The sequence below is a fragment of the Brachionichthys hirsutus genome, chromosome 10 (genome assembly GCF_040956055.1).
Source record: "Brachionichthys hirsutus isolate HB-005 chromosome 10, CSIRO-AGI_Bhir_v1, whole genome shotgun sequence".
Lineage (NCBI taxonomy): Eukaryota > Metazoa > Chordata > Actinopteri > Lophiiformes > Brachionichthyidae > Brachionichthys > Brachionichthys hirsutus.
The window spans coordinates 3143989-3163000 of NC_090906.1; the positions used below are offsets into that span (position 1 = coordinate 3143989).

Consider the following 19012-nt stretch of genomic DNA (forward strand, 5'->3'; position numbering starts at 1 on the left):
TGGATCGAGGGACAGTCGGGCTTCAACTTTCTCTTTTTTACACAAACCTTTTCAATAAACAACATGCGTCAATCAAATCAGACACAGTAAACCAGCTGAAAGGGGTGGGGGGAACCGGACATTTATTGATGTGATGAAAAATACATAGCAGAAAGTAAAAGAAGTAAAAGCTTACAATACTTGAATGATGACGTCATCGACATATTCGCCTTGCGTTGTACCTTCCTGCCTTTGTCAACAGTTCTACGGAGACATTGTAACGGTAGCGCTGGTTTCCTGGGTGGACACTGATCGGTGTAAAACATGGTGGGAAGCTTGAACACCGTGGCGTTTCAGCTGGCCTTGTCTCACTGTGACCAAGAGCGTGTATTTGTATTTATGTAGTAAACTCTTAACTACGCAAGTACATAATTATTTCTGGACCACTTGTATTTCTTTTCTTTTTAAATCAGCGCAGAGTAAAAACAATTGATGGAGCCATCAAGGCAAAGTGACAGCCAATATATGGCACGTTATTTCCCTACAATAAAAATAATAATAAAAATGAAATGCTTGAGACCAGTCGAGCATTAATGTGAAACATTTATACAATGGTCGTATTCTGCTGTTATATTTGAGCACCGAACTGATAAAAGTGCATCTGCTAAACTGCAGTCGATGAAGAAAGCCTGACGGCAGCATCAAAACTATTAGGCGTGTTTCTAGTATAACAAAACAGCACTTCTACTTGTTCATATATTATAATTGCTAATATTGCTTGAAAGCTGGATGTATTCTCTGAACTCCCCCAGTGAGTTCAGGTGCAGTCTTTGTCTGAGAGACTTTTGATTGTTGTTTTTGTTTTGTTTTTACATTAAGCACTAAATCACTTCTTCTTTTGAGGCACTGAAGGAATGGACAGAAATACATTTTTACTTAAAGAGCTCATGTAATATTTAGATGAAAACAAAATGAAGTAAACGTCACAAGACTCAACGAGGTCAGGTGTTACTGCTGGTTTAGTTTTGGTTAAAAATAAAAATAACTATAAATAAGAGACTAATAAGCTACACAATTATGATATTTGTATTTTTTTTTGTTTCTTTGGCAAATATTGTAAGAGACCTTTAATTCTAAGGCTTCTTGCTGAGGTAATTGGAGGGGATCCAGCCCTCCACCTCCTCTTGCACATTTTTGCAGAACCACCACCCACTGCCATTTTTTTCCAGGACCTCGAACACTGTCCCCACCTTGAAGCTGGACGTGTTATCGTCCCCGTCGAAGTCGGCCACAGCTAAATACAGCGCATCCTTACTGGGCTCCTTGAGCAAAGGGGGAAGCTTGTCCTTGGGGGGGCCGGGCTTCTCGCTCTTCAACGGAGGCTTCGGAGGAACCTTGGGCTCTTTCTCTTTGTTTGAAGGCATCACAGAAAAACCTTTGGGTTTCGGGGGAGGGGGTCTGCCGAGTTGGGGGGGCACAGCCTTAGCCGTATCCTGGACTTCTTTTAAAGTGGGCCTGAGCTCGGTTGGACTGGGAGGGTCCTCCTTTTTTGGAGGAGGGGGTCTCCGTGGAGCCATGGCAGGGGGTCTTTGAGGGGGTTCCTTGTGGGGAAGCACTGCTGGCTTTGCAGGGATGGCTGAGCTCTCTTGGCTAAGGCCGTTAATGTGTTTGGGAGTAGCCTTTGGCTCATTACAGGACTTGCCACTTGAACCGGGATGCAAACCATTTACTGCTGTTGGAGATTCAGGTGCAACATTGGGATCGGTGGGTTTCGATGGCCTCAGCTTGCTTCTCAGGTGGGTGATATCCAGTTTGTTCTCTGCTGCAGGATCCGGCTTGGCAAGCGGAATGGGTTTAGGTCGGATCATTGGCTTCGGCTTCAGCATGGCCGGGGGGGAGGTGTCCGGCCTCTCCTCCAGGGCTTCAGATTTTGGTTTCGGAGGCTGTTTCGGTACAGGTTTCAGGTTAAATTTCTTCACCTCTTTGGCAGACACCTTGTGGCCGCATTCGAGACCCATTTCGTTCCGGAGGTGAAGAGGTTTGCTTTTGTCCTCTTTCTTGGTCTCTGGCGGTTTGTCCTGTCTGAAGGGCTCGGCTTTGGGTGCTGCCAGTGCCACAAGGAGCCCAGGCGCTGGAGGTTTTGGGGGCAAAGGTTTGGAATGATCAGGTCTCTGTTTGTCTGCTGCCTCCAATTCAAAGCTCTTATTAATGGACTCCCGGCGAGGCGGCAGAGCTGGTTTCTCCTCGGCTGCAGGGGCAGCTGGAGGTAAAGGTCCAGATCCCACTTTGCTGGCACTGGACTTCCAATCTCTCAGCTTAGGCCAGGCGCACGCCTCGGGGACTGTGGCCGGCTCGTCTGGTAAGGGCTTGGACCAACTGTCGTCTGTGCCTGCAGCATTTGAAGAACCGCCATCATCCAGTCTCAGCTTCTCCATCTCATTGGGCAGAGGCGCGAGGAAATTAGGACGCAGGGCATTACTGGTCTTTTTGTACTTGTCAATAAAGTTGGCAGGGGCCCAGCCCTCTTTGTCATCGATCTGGATGTACCACCATCCACTTGCATTCTTCTCAATCACCTGGTGGGCAAAAAGAATACCGTACTCAATGTAACTCAAATGAATTTAGAGTAATTCATTAAGTATGGAAGGCCGAGGACGCGCCCTCTACTGGAACAACTCGATATGACCTGGAATCATAACAGTAAATAGACTAAATCAGCGCCGTCATCAGTCTGGAGTCTCTTTCAAAGACATCTGAACCCTGAACCCTGAATATGATTGGCTGAACTCCACGTCTGCTTTACGGCAGGTTCAAACGCTGCTGCTTCCTGGATTTAGACTCAAGTTATTTCAGCAACACACATAAAAAAAGACGTAAGATGCAGACTTTTAAGGGCCCTTTAAAGCACACCTTTTCAAATTTGTAGAGACCACACCCCCATCAAATCTGTTACACACAGAAGGACAGCGGAAGCTGGATGGTGGTGAAATAACATATCTTTACTCAAACAATGAAATCAATTGTGTGTTTTTTTTATAACCATTTAGGAAGTGACCAACACACACCTCAACTTTGACTCCAGCTTGGAAGCTAATGCCATCAGGAATGGTGGTCTGAAAGTCTGCAATGGTGTAGAACTCTTCCTCTACTTGGGGAGGAACAGGCGGCTTGGGGAGGTTTGTACCACGAGGCTGTGGGATTTAAGAAAAGCATTTTATTTTATTATTATGATTTTTTTCTGAGAATCGAGATCTTTCAGTACATTATTACTGTCAAATTACGATTTGTCGGGATTACTTACGATGGTGAGATCTCTGCGGGGAGGAGGTCTGTGTCTCGATCCCACTTCTGTGGAGGGACAAAGCATTTACTAGTTTCGATGAGCTGAACGCTCCCAATCCAGAAGCACATAAACCAGCTGACAGTAATAATACATCATGAAATGCATTACGAAGGGGCACGTTTTCTAGATTTGACATTCACTCCTTACTTTTGTTGTCAGAGAGAAAGGAGAGTCGGTTCTCTTTGTGGACGTCGTCTCGGTTCTCTCTGGCCGCGTTGTTTTGCTGGTTCTGTTTGGAAACCGCATCGAGGTCGTTGGCGCTAGAATGAACAGTTGCCCCCGCCAACAGCTTCTGGCTCTGGATGTCGGCTTTCTTCAGGTAGGACGCTGGGGCCCAGCCCTCACGTCCGTGGTACCTGAAGCCATATAGCCATTAGCTGCACACGTATGGTACCAACTACTGTATTAAATACGAGCACAGATTGTTTTTTGTGTGTGCATTTGGCTTCCCAGAATCCTCAGTGATTTCATTACCTGATCTTCCACCAGCCCTCCAAGTTCTTCTGGATCACCTCCACGACCATTCCCCGCTCAAGGTCAATTTCATCCTCATCCCTGGCCAAGTACGGGTACACGACTGAGTATTTCTCTTTTGGAGCCAGAAAAACAATGTGATATTGTAGATTAATGTGCACAGGTTCACAAATAAGAGAGCACGACCAGATGCTGATTGGGGGGGGGGGCTTGGGAGGTAAAGCACATGGAAACACGAGTAAATCACAATGGAATCTGTAACTCAATTTGCTGTGATGCATTTGTGGCACTGTTTATGCTTCCTGTTTGTTTGTGTGCTGTTCTAAATGATTCTTATAACGCTGTCACTGCTGCTGTGAGACACTTTAAACTGGTGCAGCGCTGAATACTTGAAGCAAGGCTTGAGCAGCATGGTGTGGAGTGAGAAGGTGTAAAAGATGCACAGAAAACACAGACACTGATGCAAACAGCACAAACTCTACGAGAACTGTAGTAGCTAGTTCTACTTTAACTGTGTAGTAATTACAACTCCTTGATCTAATACTAAATATAGTGTTTATTTATATAATCCACTTTTATATCCAAGGGTTTTATTCGCATGCCTGGAACTCTGATGCAATAAAGATTTCATGCATACACACGAAGACAAACATGCAAACAAGCTTTGCATGCAACTGTGCAAATACACACAACATTTAGGATAAAAGGGGGGGGGGGGGTTCAGAAAGGCGTGCGCTCCACCTTGCCCAAAGCCTGCGCTGAATAGATCCCCTAAAGTTCTGCGACGGCCCATTTGCCTCGGCAGTGACCAGAATCTGCGAGGCACTGACATCCCGGCACAATAAATGGGGCAAAATAGGAAGTGAGCATTATAACACGCACGAGGACGATATTTTCATCCTGTGCAAAATAAATGTCGCTATAGGTAGCTTCAGTAGAAGTCAAAGTTCTCCTCCTAATGGGCAGGTTGCCATTTAACCCGCGTTCCGACAACACCGCCGTGACAGCCCATATGTGTAATTCCGTTTAAACCCAACTGCTCCAAGTGTTCCCCTAACACAATAATAAAATACGATCCATCTAGATTTTTGTATCGTCATGCAGCGCACGGTTATTTAAGGCCTGTGGGGGGCGATGTTTGCCCCGAGGCGATTTCATGACATCCCTGTCGTTCCACAAGGACACGATGATTAATAGCAAAGGGACAACTTCACATTACTTAATCATGCACTTGATGTGATCTGTTTTTTTTTTTATTGTAGTTCTTTACCTCTGCAACAGAGTCGGAGAATTTGTGTGTGTCTTCTGTGCTGCTCAAGGACGTCCACACAATCCTAAAGGCCTGCCAAGACCATCAAGATGATTTGTCATTTGCATAATGGCCAGTTGCTCCTCTGCGCTTAACGGGATTGCACCCATATATAGTATCCTGGCACTATTTTACAGTATCTGTCAGAATTCCGCCTACAACTCTCCTCCCCTTTATGACTCAGAAAACCTTTGTTTGTTTGCGTGCGTGTTCAGGATTCACCAAACATGTCTCACATATCGTATCTTCTGCAACTCAAGCATGCCGACACACTTGGGTAACTAACTACTGTGAAGGGAAACGAAACGAAACCAACACGCCCACTTTGACTTTGTGCAAATACATCAAATCTTCATGATTGACGGCAAATGTTTGCGACTTTGTCTTAGTCGTATAAAGTGTTAGGTGATGCGTCACTAAGGGCGTGGCTTGGGTGTGTGTCCCCCAACACATATATTGTTGGACATCTGCTTGGCCCCTTTTCCCTGGATAAGAAACTGCTGTGAATCTACAGCTGGTTTGAGAGTGAGCGCTAAATGACCCCTTTGACATTCTCCAGTTTTCCCTTGAATCGGAACAACGGCGCCCAGATGGGTAACGTTGCACGTACCTTCTTCCCCTGGAAAAGTGAAGTCATCCGGGTCGTCTTGAGCCTCGAGGCAGGTGGCAGGAACCCAGCCCTGGGCATCTTCTGAGCTAACAAACCACCACCCTGTATGAACACAATCTAATGATGAGCCAATGAAACATGAAAGGAAGTCACGCTGCTCGGAAAGGGCGAATTAATACATGTTTCACTAACGCCAAGTGGAAAAAAAAAGGCGGTGGCGGCAGGTCTGAGGTCGCTTAAACCATTCCAGAAGAAGGGAAGGGCAAAAAGGCAACTTTAGCTCCAGTTGCGGCCCAACGGTAGAAGAGCATGAGGTTTACACGATGGATCTCTGTCGAATGACGTCAAAGGGAGTTCTAGGAAAGGGCAAAGACAGGAAGTGTCGCACCGGCTGCTGTGAGAAACCTTACCCGACTCGTTTTTCTCAATGACTTCCACCACCTGACCCACATGAAGGCTGATCTCAGAGCTCTCCTGACTCGCGTAGTCTGTGACCGCCACGTACTGGTCAAGGAGGAGGGGGTCCGCGGAGGTGGCGTCACCTGTCGAGGGAAACAGATCAGAACAGAGACCCATTTCGCTCTATTGTTTTTTTTGGGGGGGGGTGCTAGGCAGGTGAGGGATGAAATCTCAATATTGTAAATAAGCCTCCCCCATTGACCTTTGAAATGCTTTGCATCTCACTGACTGATCAATATGACCTTTCAAAACATCAGATTGAAAAGCGCTTAATTTAATCTGTGTCTTTGCAGAAGCAAAAACTCGCCTGCAGAGACATAAATCAAAAGTGGCTTAACGTGAAGCATATTATTATTCATTGAAATTCCATTTGGAATTACAAAGCATGAATTTGCGCAAAAAGCTTTCAAATAAGAAAGAGGAGGTTTATGTGGGGTACAAAGATTCATCCGGAAATTTAAAAAAACAAAAAATTAGGGGGCAGAGGACGCGATTAAAGAAACGGAGCGAGGGAACAACGAGGCGGCGGATCGATTATTGAAGATTTAGAGAAAGGGGGTAAAAGGCGGGGATTTAAAATGTGTCGAGGGTTTAGTTAACCATCAACATGGCTGGAATTCCACACAGAAACAAATCAGCGCCAGTGTGCATGTGTGTGTGTGTGAGTGTGACCACGCCTTAAGACCCATCACCAAAGTTTAGCACCGAGCCGGCCTGAGAAAGATCCCAAACCAGTGAGCGGAAACAAATTGGTTGAATGAAATATCTGCAACCGATTCTCATTTCTCTCTCTACTAAATCGAATACATTTAAACCTTTTTTTTTTAAGATGTCGTAAAAACAAAGATACGTTTTCCCTTTAGAGATGAGCTGGACTGTGACGCTTTGCCCAAGTAAGATAAAAAGACAGAAATACATTCAGCAAAATGAGCCACACCAGGTTGAAGATCATCTATAATGTAAACCATTGTTAGACAGCCAATGCAAGCCCCACGCCTTCACACCCCACCGGCCCCGCCCCGACCAGAGAAGGCCACTGGTAGCCCAGTGGTGGCCCACTGGGTCCCACACCCAGCAGGGGTTACTACCTCGCTTTAGGAAAGTAGCCGCTCTCTCCACAATCCCTGATGAAGGAAAGTTTGTGGTGAAGAAAAGTGAAAACAATGACATAAATGCAGCTAAAGAATATCAGATCAAATGAGAGGATGGAGAGAATAGAGGAAGATAAGAAGAAACAGTGAAACATTGATGCCTTTTTTTGGGGGGGGGGTAATGATATTAGAGTCAAAATCTAAATCAGTCGGAACAGATTTCGATTGATGAAACGTGAACGTTGTTGAACATTTTGTATACAGTGGCCACCAGATGGCGATGATGCCACATTATATGCTCAAGATTGCATTTGTAATGAAAAGTACCAAGTGTTTTAATAAACCATTTATTTTCATCTAGACTAGAGAGAAAAACAAATCACACATATCCTGCTAACTATCGAAAGGTCGAACGCAAATCTCTTACCCGACTTCTTCTTCCCAACGGGCTCCCTGTCAAAGAGAGGAAACGATCACACCGAGTGAAGCAAACACAGAAGCAATGAAAACATCCCTGACCTCAATATTCATTCTAATTCACATAATCAATCACAAGACAATCAAATATTTTAATCCCCTCTTGACAGAAATGACCAGATGGGATTATTATTGCGTTCCAAACTGTTTGCTCATTGTTCTGAATCTCATGTTTCATTTTTACACTGTGAGGATCTGGGAGCTCCTCCCATCGGGGAAGCGGAGCGTTGGATCAGGCACCGTGTGCGAACGCCAGAATGCAAACGAGGCTGTGACGTTGGTTTTCACTGCGGAATGTTGGCTGGCTATTTGAAAACGCAGGCCGGAACGCCGTTGGATGATATGGGAGTAAATAAACAGGGCGTTTCCCTGATCTCTGTTAATAAACGGCTGCAGCCTCTCACTTTAATGCGTGCCGAGTTCATTTTCAGCCTCTTGGGTGAGACCAGTAGAGACACCAGAGAACTGAATAAATAGAATGCATCTTTGCAAATTAAAGTGCGAAGATGTTAAACGGATGGAATGCGTGTGAATTTGTGCTACTTACTCATTGGGGGGGTTGATGTCTTCAGGTCTGGTCTCGAAAAACACCCGGACCTCCTCACACTGGGAGATGTAGACCGGCAGCTGGATGAGGGCCTGCAGGCAGAAGGATGACATCACACTCGAGTCATCAGCTTGTCCTGGGAGAGGTCGCCACGGCAACACAACCTTCTCCGCTTCATCCTCCCCAACACCAGCCGCTCCCATTATAGCGTAACGTGCTGATTCTATTAACTTCTATTAACCAGAACCCCCCCCCCGGCTCTGTGCAGGATCAGATCCGACTCATCATCGAGATGAATTCTGACAATACAGACAGCGTGGAAGTCTTTGATGCCGTCTCAGCAACGGCCCGTCGTTTATTCATCAGCCTGTTTGATCTGCTTTTCTTAGTCTGTAAAACCAATGAAGAAAGACAATAACCTCAACTCGCTTAATCTGGAAACCCAAATAACCGTCAGCCACCAATGACCCTGTGCCGACTCGTCTCTCCTGCGCTAACGGAGCCGAGGCAGCCCCTCGCCTTGTTTCTGGCAGGCAAAGCTGAGCGCGATCCATCAAGCCTGCTCTGCCGGCCTCTTCCTCCAATTGTAATATTGCTAAGTGTCTCCGTTCAGCTTTTTCAGGGAGACTTTTGTCAAACTCTCACACTCTGGACGCAGTGATGTCACATCATGGTGTCCGTGTTTCCGTGCGTGTCTCGTCACGCCTTAACGCAAGCTCATGCAAACAATTTTTATGTGTCAAATTCCATAAGCATTGGTCAATAATCAACCGAGATATTCAATAACAAATTTTGAAGCTCCATTGACTGCAATGTTACCAAAGATTTCAGTCATCCAGAATCCAGGATCATCTCCAGAATTTAATCAACAGTTCCCGGTGAGATTATCAACATGTCCTGGAAATTTCATCAAGATCCGTCCAGAACCTTTTGGTAACAGACAAATAAACCAAACCAGGCAAAACATAACCTCCTCAGCGGAGGTCATAAAAAGGAAAGGACACACACACACACACAGAGTTTCAGGCAGGATGATGTGTGGCCTTCCTGCTCACCTGAGCTCAGCAGTCTACTATTATCTATTTACTTTACAAGCAGGGATATTCCACAAGGAGTCAGGTTAAAGCCTCAGCCGTGCAATAGAAGAGCTGCTGACACAGTGTTTCAATCAGCAAAAAAAAACCCCACCACATTTCTCCGTGTCAAACCCGACTGTCTGCGGGGGTGGCTGAAAATGCTGCTCCGTTTCGCTTACAGACAGATTCAGATTTGTTTCAGCATCCGATGTAAAACCAAGAAGGCGCTGCTAAAGTAAGATTTAGTCTCAATATTTTGCGAAGGCAATTTGTACTTTGAACACTTCTTTAAAAAAAAAAAGGTTCCTGCATGTCACAACATCTCAAAAAATGAATCAGGGAATCAGAGGTCACTTTCATCGTGAAAGGCGATTCATATTCAGCATCCCTCGACCCTAAAGCAAAGCCCCGGCAACTTCACCGCTACGCGATGCTATAAGGTGAGAACAAACCTTTAAATGTTGTCAGACATTTCCACAATAGCAGCTCTGACTGGTGTGGCTCAGTTATTCCCAGAAACATGTACGCCCACGGACAGGAACCAAAGATTACATGCCCCCCCCCCCCCCCCAACTCATAGCTTTTACATAAGTGCTTAAAGATGTTGCCGAGAGCAGCTGTACATTCCTTTAACTCCAGCCGGCACCGTGGAGAAGCGCCCAACGGCGTTTATTATACACACACTGCTCTCTCAAACCATTGCTTTTCTTCAGAGAGGACAAAAGGCAACTAAGGAAAGCTGTGCTGCAGCAACTTCTGAAGCAGCTCACTCTCAACTATATTGTGATTTACACCAGAAATAACAGCCTTACATTTATTTTATCTATATTTTTAGATTCCTTAACCATGAAAACAAACCTTTAGCAATTCACATTCACATTGATGTCATTATTATTCATTAAAAGCAGACTTTCAGTAACGGTGGATTCTTCTGGATCTCAATCCATAGCTTTGGAAGATACAACAAGTCAGTTTGTCCACGACTGATTCCACAGTGTCTTTGTAAAGGCAGCAGAAACAGAATCTTCTTTGTCGGCACGGTGGCACAGTGTGCCTCACAGCAAGTAGGTCACAGGTTCAAATCCAACTTGGGGCTTTTCTGTGTGGAGTTTGCATGTTCTCCCCGTGTCTGCGTGGGTTCCCTCTGGGTTCTCCGGCTTCTTCCCAAGGACATGCAACTTAGGTCCAGGTCGTTATTGAAAAAGAGAATTAATTCTCAATTGACTTACCTAGTTACCGGTAAATAAAAAGAACTGTGGTGGTTATAGAGATATTTGTGAAAGTGTCCAAAAACAAAGTCATTTCGTTGTGAAAATGTACCCCGATTTGAACTGGATCTGTTTCCTCAGGTATCAAAGATAGAACAAATCCGTTGACCTGCTCCGATGTGGAATTGACTCATCTAGAAGACGACGCTTGTTACAAATCTCTATCTCTAATATTAAATGCACAGCAGGCCGAAATGCAAGCGCACCCCCATTTTTAGAAAATATGTCAATAATCAACCGAGATATTGAGGAACAAGTTCTGAAGCTTCATGGACTGCAATGTTAACAATAAAAATGTCAAAGTGATCCAGAATACAGGAATCTCTTCTGGATCACCACCAGAATTTAAGCATCAGTTCCTGACAACATTTCCTGAAAATCTCCTCAAGCTCCACCTGTAACTTTTTGAGTTATGTTGCTAACGGACAGACAGACAAACGCCGGCAAAAAACCTAACCTCCTTAGAGGAGGCAATAATAGTTGGGAATGCAAGTCGCCATGAGAAAGAGCCAAGTTTAAAAAAGAAAAACTTGTAAAAACATGTAGAAACATGTAGAAACTTCCTCTCTCTGAGAGAAAAGCACACCCTGTGGGCGGCGAATGTGCTGACCTCAGCAACCAGCTCTCTTTGCTGACAGCTGAGCATCATGGCATGAGATGCAGAAACACGTCGCCCCCGCCCGGTACGAGGTAACTACCCGCTTTCAGCTGCAGACAAACATCTGCACATTAGAACGAGACAAATAGAAAGCCGCTGCTTTGAATTTGCCTCAAGGACACAACATGTCTAATTAACAGGAGGAAGGCTCATCGATCGTAATGCGTAATAATTCCTCCCGCGGAACCGCTGACACATCCTCCAGGATCGGAAATGTGGGATGTTGACATCAGTTATCAAATTGAATTACCTTCACCAAGCAGGTCATGCTTTTGACGCCATTTGTTTGTCTGTTTATTAGCAGGATTACGGAAAACCAGTTAAATGGATCTTAAGGAAAAGAAAAAACAAAATCTGAAGATGTGTTTTGGTCTAACTTTAGATTTTGAGAGCAATCTGGATACAAAAATATAAAATACAAATCCAGATTTACAAATGTACTTATACTGTACTTTTTCCACAATTCACTCACCAACAATCACGGTCATAAAGGGGTCCGATATGCACCATCATGCAAAATGTCTACTGGATCTGATCCAGAATGAGGTCAGGAAAAAATATTTTATTTTAACATGGAAAATTCCATTTATGGATTCAAAAATCAGTTAAAAATACTCAAACTCCAATTCACTTTTACTTTTCATGGTTGGTGTGTAAAAAACAATTTAGCCCTTTAACCCTTTGATGATAATCCAGATCACCAGGTGGACGGTGTAAATCCGATTAGGAGGGGGGCGAGCTGCTTGGCGGAGGTCTGCGCTCTCTCCAAGTCAGTATGACATTCATGAATTACAAAGATGAAGCAGCTCTCTATACTCACCCTGCAGTACTCATTAATGGGCCGGAGTCTTTTCATTGCCACATCTCTGATATGGCTCCTTCTAAACAGGATCTTCCCTGTTTAAAAAAAAAAGACAATCTGCATTCATTTATCACATTTATGAACATTCCTGCATTCTTGATTAGCATTTTTATGCAAGGAAGGGAGGGCCGACTGTTTTGGCACCGGCTTTTGCATGTACAGTTCTATATTTTATGGCGTGTATTTCTCAACGTTAAGATAAACCCAGATGAGAGTGCATTGCTTTTTCCCTTTGATTGATGCTCTCTACTTTAAAAGGTAGGGATCCAATGGAGGACAATCAGGGCGCACAGTCTGTTGTTGTTTGTGAATCAACATGCAGACACAATGTAGTCGCGTCCTCAATAAAAACTGACGTTGCAAGGAGTCGGGTTTATAGTGGCCCCTATCCCAAGTCGTGGATAAATGATTTTTGGGGAAGTAAATGATGCTGTGATTGCTAAATGTTGCCGCTGCACTGCTCTCATCTCCAGGAACGCACAGCCACGCCCACAGACATGCTTGGTCTCCACGGCGACGAGAGGACTGGAAAACCGCTGGCTTTAGGACCTGAAGAAATCCGAGTCCATTTGTGTTCGACTCATTACAGCAGCCGAAGTTACTTCGGAAAGAGAGTAACTATGCAAGAGGCCGAAACGAGACCCTGAGCAGGAATACGATGCGTCTTGATTGGTTGATGAAATCTGAATGTTTGTGTGTGTTACATTTTCCGGTCCTTCTGTGACTGATGCGAGCAAAAACCCATATGTGTTGTGTGTACGGGCGAGAGACGGGTATACTGGTCCGACGGTACTTCTCCTCCTCCTCCCTCTCTATCGTCCTCTCCCTCCCCACTACTCAAACAGAAAGCTTTCTTGACAGCTTTCCAAAGCTCTCGCTCTCGGGTCATGAGTGACGCGATGCATCAACACTGGCCACTCTGTATGCACGGCAGCTCATGTGTGCCACGCAAGACCGGACCTTGTTAGGGGAAGCAGAGCAGAAGAAAGAAAGACTGTCACCTCGGAGCCTTGGCTGAGGCCGCGTAGACTTTATGGCAAATCTGAAAGCCAGAACTGACTAAGGATTTCAAACGGCCTTTGTGTTAAAGTGGGTAAAGTGAAAGGGGGGGGGGGGGGTTGAGAGAAGCCACGGATCTGATGCGAACAGGATGGTCAAACAACGCTGTTCTCAGGAGTCACCTATTCTCAGGAGTCACCTATTAGTCACTTACTTCTAGGAAACGGTTTTGGTACACAGACAAAAAAAAAAGTGAAGTCAGTGGAGGAGTGGCGTTGCATTTAGGCCCCCCCCCTAACAAAAGGTTATTGATAATGTAAAAAAATCTAAAATATTCTTTTGTTCAATCCAAACAAGCCACAGTTATTGTGTGTGTGGCAGTTCGATGTGTGCAAACGGGTCTTGGAACTCTCACCTGGTAGGAACGGAATGATCCTGCGCTTTGGGTCTTTCTGGCCCCCTTCCACCGGGAATTTATCCAATAATTCCATCTGAAATATGGTAATGAATAAAAAAAAATAAAAAATATGAATCAAGAAACAAAGCAAATCCACTCACACACATAAAATACATTACAGATGACACAAAAGAGGAAAGTCACATCTTCACAAATCAGCAATTCCTTCCAGGAGTCTGGCCAATAGAATAAGGATAATTATTATAATAGAATAAGGCCAGCCAGTGACTGGGAAGGGAATGCACTGAGCAGATGGCATGATTGTTCCCTACTTCATATGCTGCTGCCAGAGAGGAGCTGTTAGCATAGGCAGGGGGAACGTTTCCACAACTTCCTAACAGAGAACCGACTTTCCCCTTTTCTTTTGATCAGTTCTTATAATAAAATAAAATAACTACGGTCATTTGTCCCCTCTGCTTCCAATGAAGTGCAGCAGCACTTCCTTACTCGGGCACTTTTCTGAAGGTGGAGCTGCACCTCGCTCTTCCACTGTGGATCCTTTGGTTTAGGCAAAGCCCCCATAAACCCCCCCCAGCCAAGAGAATTAGCAATGACCTGCTTGTCTTCAGAGTCAGACGCTCCTTCGCTGATATGGTGCCATGCTCAAGGGCGACAGGCAGACACAAAGAGACAGGCAGACACAGACAGAGGGAGCCGATCCCCCCCCCCCCCCCCATGCACTGTAATTGTTCCAGTGTGTCTGGATGGGAGTGCAGGCACACCCAGTTTTCCTGCCTCTTGTATCTACTCTGTAATCAGAGCCGCTTGAACACAAACAGGCGTCTGGCGGGAGAATGAAGATGTCCCTTCAAAACACAAGTTGCACCCGCCTCACAGAAAAACAGTTCGTGTTCCACAGGCGGTGTGCAAGTTCAGGAGGGGCCGCGCTCAGGCTTCACAGCTGGAGCAAACAACACAATGTTTTGCCACATTCTTGGTGATTCAGTGACCATCGAGTCTGACAGGAGACTCGAACTCCTCTGGTCCGTGTCCGCTTTACCAGCATCATCGCCCGTCAAACCGAGGCCCATAAAAGCTCAGAGAGGACAGACTCTTTGAAAGACATCGAACAATGGCCGCTCTCTTTGTAACATGTTCCTCTCAGTAATTCTCTGATTCTTTCACACAGCCTGGGAATCAGTTTAACCCTTTGCGGACGATGAAACGTACAATATTTGATGGCGGCTGTGCAGTTAGTCCAGAATAAAATATCAGGAATGGAAAAAAGCTTGAACAGTTTACCACGCATGACGGCAACGCTTTTAATTGACTGTAGTAAATTTGCAATGAAACGTTCCGTGAAATAATTATTAGCTGTAGTTCGGTTCGGCTTAATCCGCTGCTGGATTGGGAGAGTCTAAAACAATATCTCAATCTCAGGCCAGTTTAAAAAATCCATGTTTATTTCACAATAAACTGCAGATCATTTGGTTGTAGTATTTATACAACGGTCACTTACAGTTAGCCTTCTAAATTTTAATCTCACGTTACATGAGTTACCCCCTTATTCTGCCCTCGGGGGCAGCATAATCCCAGCATAATCTATGTTCCTACTGAAAATACGTGTCCTACGCAAAATGAGGCAGGCTGCTGACATTTTCCTTATAAGGCAAAAAAAAAGGTTGAAATACATTTATAGTCACACGGTCATCCCTTTTTAACAATGCTACGCCACTAAGTCTGGACCAAGTATTCCTTCTGTAAGTGGAAGACAGGATGAGCCACACATACACAAAAACATATAACCTGTTGACTTGGTCCAGTGGTTTCAACAGGAAGTGGCGACTAACACTTCTTGTCTGGCTCTGAGGCGTACGAATGAAACCAAATCAAAGTTTTGTTTTCAAAGCTGGCAGACATGAAATGAAAAGAGGAGTTGAATGACATCATCGAGGACGATGCCTGATGATGTTATGCCTCCTAGGAAAAATAAAATACAGAAATGCTGGAGCCCAAAACACGTCTAGGCTCCTTATCGCAGGCGAGCCGATGAGATTTCGCGGATTCCGAATTTTGCCTCTTTTTTCTCAAAGCATTGAAATCAGTGGAAAATCTAACAGGAGATCAGGGGCTGATTTCTAATCTCTCAAAACTTGGCGTTATCTTCATCTCCCTCACAAAGGAAAGCCCACCCAACGGCTTTCGCTATAGCAGGGGGCCGGAGGAGGAGTCGGACGTATGAGCGTTGAGTCCTTTTCTCCTCACAGTCGTGCCAAAGGAGATTTGAACTTTCCGGGCAGGGAACTCGAAACTTCATTGGATATGGAGGACAGCTGATGGAAAAGGCCTCCTCCTCCTCCTCCTCCTCTGTTGAGGGAGGGCCATTCCAGTTTCACATGGATGGCTTTTTAACACCTCCCTCAATCGATGAGCTGTTTTACAAGTCCAGCTGTTAGCAGCTTTTGTAGGTTTACGTAAAAATCAATGAAATTATCATGGATTTCCCTATCATATTTTTTCTGCTTTGACCATCCAATTTGAATAAAAGGAAGGTAACCCACTTAGATTTGGTATTACGCCTAGCATAAATCAATGACGCGCTCATTAAACACGGCTGCCTGTCACACCGGTTCCTGGAGTCCGATCTCGATGCGGCGGTGAAAGAGGAAGAGAAACCAGGACGCTGACGGCGTCCCCCTTCTTGTGCAACAGCCTGACGCGGCACTCGAGGATGATTCAGACATTTCTGTGGTCATCAGTATGGGAGTCACATTCATCCCTGCCCTCCATTAACTGGGACTTTTTCCGACTCTCCTTGCAAAATATTTATTGGTGCTTTTAAACAGAAAGAGAGCGAGAGAGCTTGGCTGGACAGCACACAGAGAGGATGAGACTTCTTCGGTTTCCTGTTGGAAAGACACACAAACACACACACACACACACACACACACACAAAACACTTACTCACCTGCAGGTCGAAGAATTTGCTGTACCGTCTGTAAATGATTTCTGTGCTGCCATCGCTCCAGGACACTTTGATGATGTAAACCTGGCAAAGCAAAACACAACACTTCCTGTTCAGGATCACGGGACAAAGTCAAACAAAGGCGGTGCCACGCCCCCCCTCACATGAACAGGGAGACTCTTAGTCCACTACTGCTCGTCAGGTATCAATATCTGCAGTCCTAAAAAAATTGCAGCTCTTTGAGAAACACTGTGCAAAAGGAAGCATCCCATCATGAACACGGAATCAGGATTGAATCAAAGCATCAAACCTAATTATCATATCCTTTTTTTTATGTTGGTCATTAAAGAAAAAGAAGAGACAGAGACAGGGAGGTGAATAACTGTCTGGCTGAATCTGTTGTCCCAGATCCAGATGTGCTCAGGCCTCCTGGGGACAGACATGGACATGGATGGACCAACGACAGGAGACACAGCGGCTATTCATTCCAAACTAACACGAATATTATTCAAGTGTTTCATTTAAATCCAGAGATCCTTTACATGCAGCAAGCTTCAGGGAGAGTCTCAGTCCAGCATCTTCTAATGACTTTCATCCGGTGGCTCTGAGGAAGAAAAGAGCAGCTTTCTCTTTAGCTCTAAAAGCTGCAATGCTCGATGTGAGGGAATAAAATCTGTGCAGTGTCTCAGAAAGGTTTGTTCTTCCTCTCTACGTGATAGGCGGGGGGGGCTGCTTTTGGTCATCTTTAGCCACGCTTCCTAATGCAAAGCAGCGTGACGGAGGCAAAAAAAACCTGCATCGCCAAGCAAAACAACCAGATGGGGAAGACACAGGACCTCGGGAACGCTGTGTCCTTGACCTCCATCACGCCCCCCCCCACAGAGAGACGGTCTGTCACACATGGACCAGAACCAGCAGAAGCATGCAAGGTCACCGGCATGGATACGACTGATTAACGACAACAGGCCTCACTGTTGTCTCTCGTCCTCACTTGGAGGTGAAGATCATGAGCAGATCCTCGTTTATGAAGTGAAGTAAAGCAAGAAATGGGGTTTTGTCCTCCCGACATTCTCATCTAACATAAAAGGTTTGGAGCAGCAAGTGTGTTCATGGAGAACAGCCACTTTTGGGACTGGGTTCGATCCCCGAGCCTGGTGCAGATCGCGCTCTGTGCTCTGGGACCGTCTTTCATGGACAACACGTGGCAGCAGGAGATGCGTTCAGGGGGAGTCTGGGAGAACGCAGACTGGCAGTGATACGCGATCCGGATCGATTTTGGAGGCTTTACAATTTGAATCGATCCTGGTCAGAACCTTTCGAATCAAACTTGATCCTTAAAAATAAAAATTAAATAGCCGATGTAAGCAAACACAGATCTCACGTAATACAAAAGTTGTCCGAGGAAAATCAGAAACCAACTTTACGCGCGCCGTATTTTAACGCCTTATTAGTGCCAAAAGTTACGCGTTTTTCCTTTTACCGAAACTAAGTGTTGCAACCGGAGCGTTAAAACAACAACATTTAATTTTTATACGCTGGGTATAAAAGGAAAAATGTAATTCGACACTCTCTTTGTTTTGTCTTTAGCAGAGAAGAAAGGGAGGAAGGAAGGAGAACTCCGACATGTCACCGACACTTCACGCGTTAAGGCGTGCTCGTGATCGTGACCGTGACCGTGGGACGAGGCTTACGTAGTGCTTGTTGGGGTTTCTCCGCTTCTGGACGTCTTGCACGGTTACTTCTTGCACGGTGCGCCGCGGCATCTTGTCCTCGTCTTCACGCCGCCTCTGCGCCGTTACGCAGAGAGTCGGAATTCCTCGTCGGCTTTGAGGAGCGATTGAAGAAGAAAAAAAAGTTTCAATTTATCATCCGCACCTCTTAGATCCGCATTCGCCCCCCCCCCGGCCGCCCCCAAATGCAACAAATACTCGACTCTGTAACGCCGAGCGCTCGAAGTGAGCAAACAAAAGCCGCTTGTTGTTGGTTTCTCTCCGCGCCCTGCTGGGGTCTCCAACTCCAGCCGAAGAGCCGGCCCACTCCGTTCCACGATCCAACCCCCCCCCACGCCAGCCAGCCTCTGCGTAAACCACAGACGGAATGATCGCCGATCCACGGGCGTCCAGGCTTAAAGCTGTACTCACCTTCCTGGTGGGGGGACCCCCCCCTCCAGTAATAATCCACAAACTCCACAGATTAGAAAGGTGGAATCAAGAGTTCAGTGTTTCCCTCCCTAGAGAAAATGCATTTATGGAAACTAAACCTCAAAGGATCAGCTGCATTAGTGAACAATAAGATGTTAAAGATGCACCTTTTTGTTTTCCACAGAGCTCAGCTGCACTAATGGATGAATTAGTTTTAGGCAGTATATATTTCACCCAATTTAGACATAGTTTTATATCATCTTTAATAGATTAGGTAATAAAGTCATAGTTATTTCATCCATTACTTTGAACTGATAAATACTAACCACCAAGGTGCATGACTTTATTTAGTCAATT

General features: G+C 45.4%; 1 protein-coding gene across 1 annotated transcript; it reads right to left on the reverse strand.

The window, feature by feature from the left end:
* Window positions 1–1101: 1101 nt before the first annotated feature.
* On the reverse strand, window positions 1102–18277 carry sh3pxd2b (SH3 and PX domains 2B). The gene is made up of 15 exons (XM_068745050.1): window positions 18206–18277; window positions 16518–16598; window positions 13568–13643; window positions 12112–12188; window positions 8290–8381; window positions 7693–7718; window positions 7263–7298; window positions 6126–6257; window positions 5716–5817; window positions 4538–4621; window positions 3797–3911; window positions 3470–3678; window positions 3281–3327; window positions 3045–3170; window positions 1102–2555 (listed from the first exon to the last, which is right to left on the reverse strand). Exons 1-15 carry the CDS (start codon window positions 18275–18277, stop codon window positions 1113–1115), a joined length of 2718 nt encoding a protein of 905 aa, XP_068601151.1. The 3' UTR covers window positions 1102–1112.
* Between the last annotated feature and the right edge of the window lie 735 nt (window positions 18278–19012).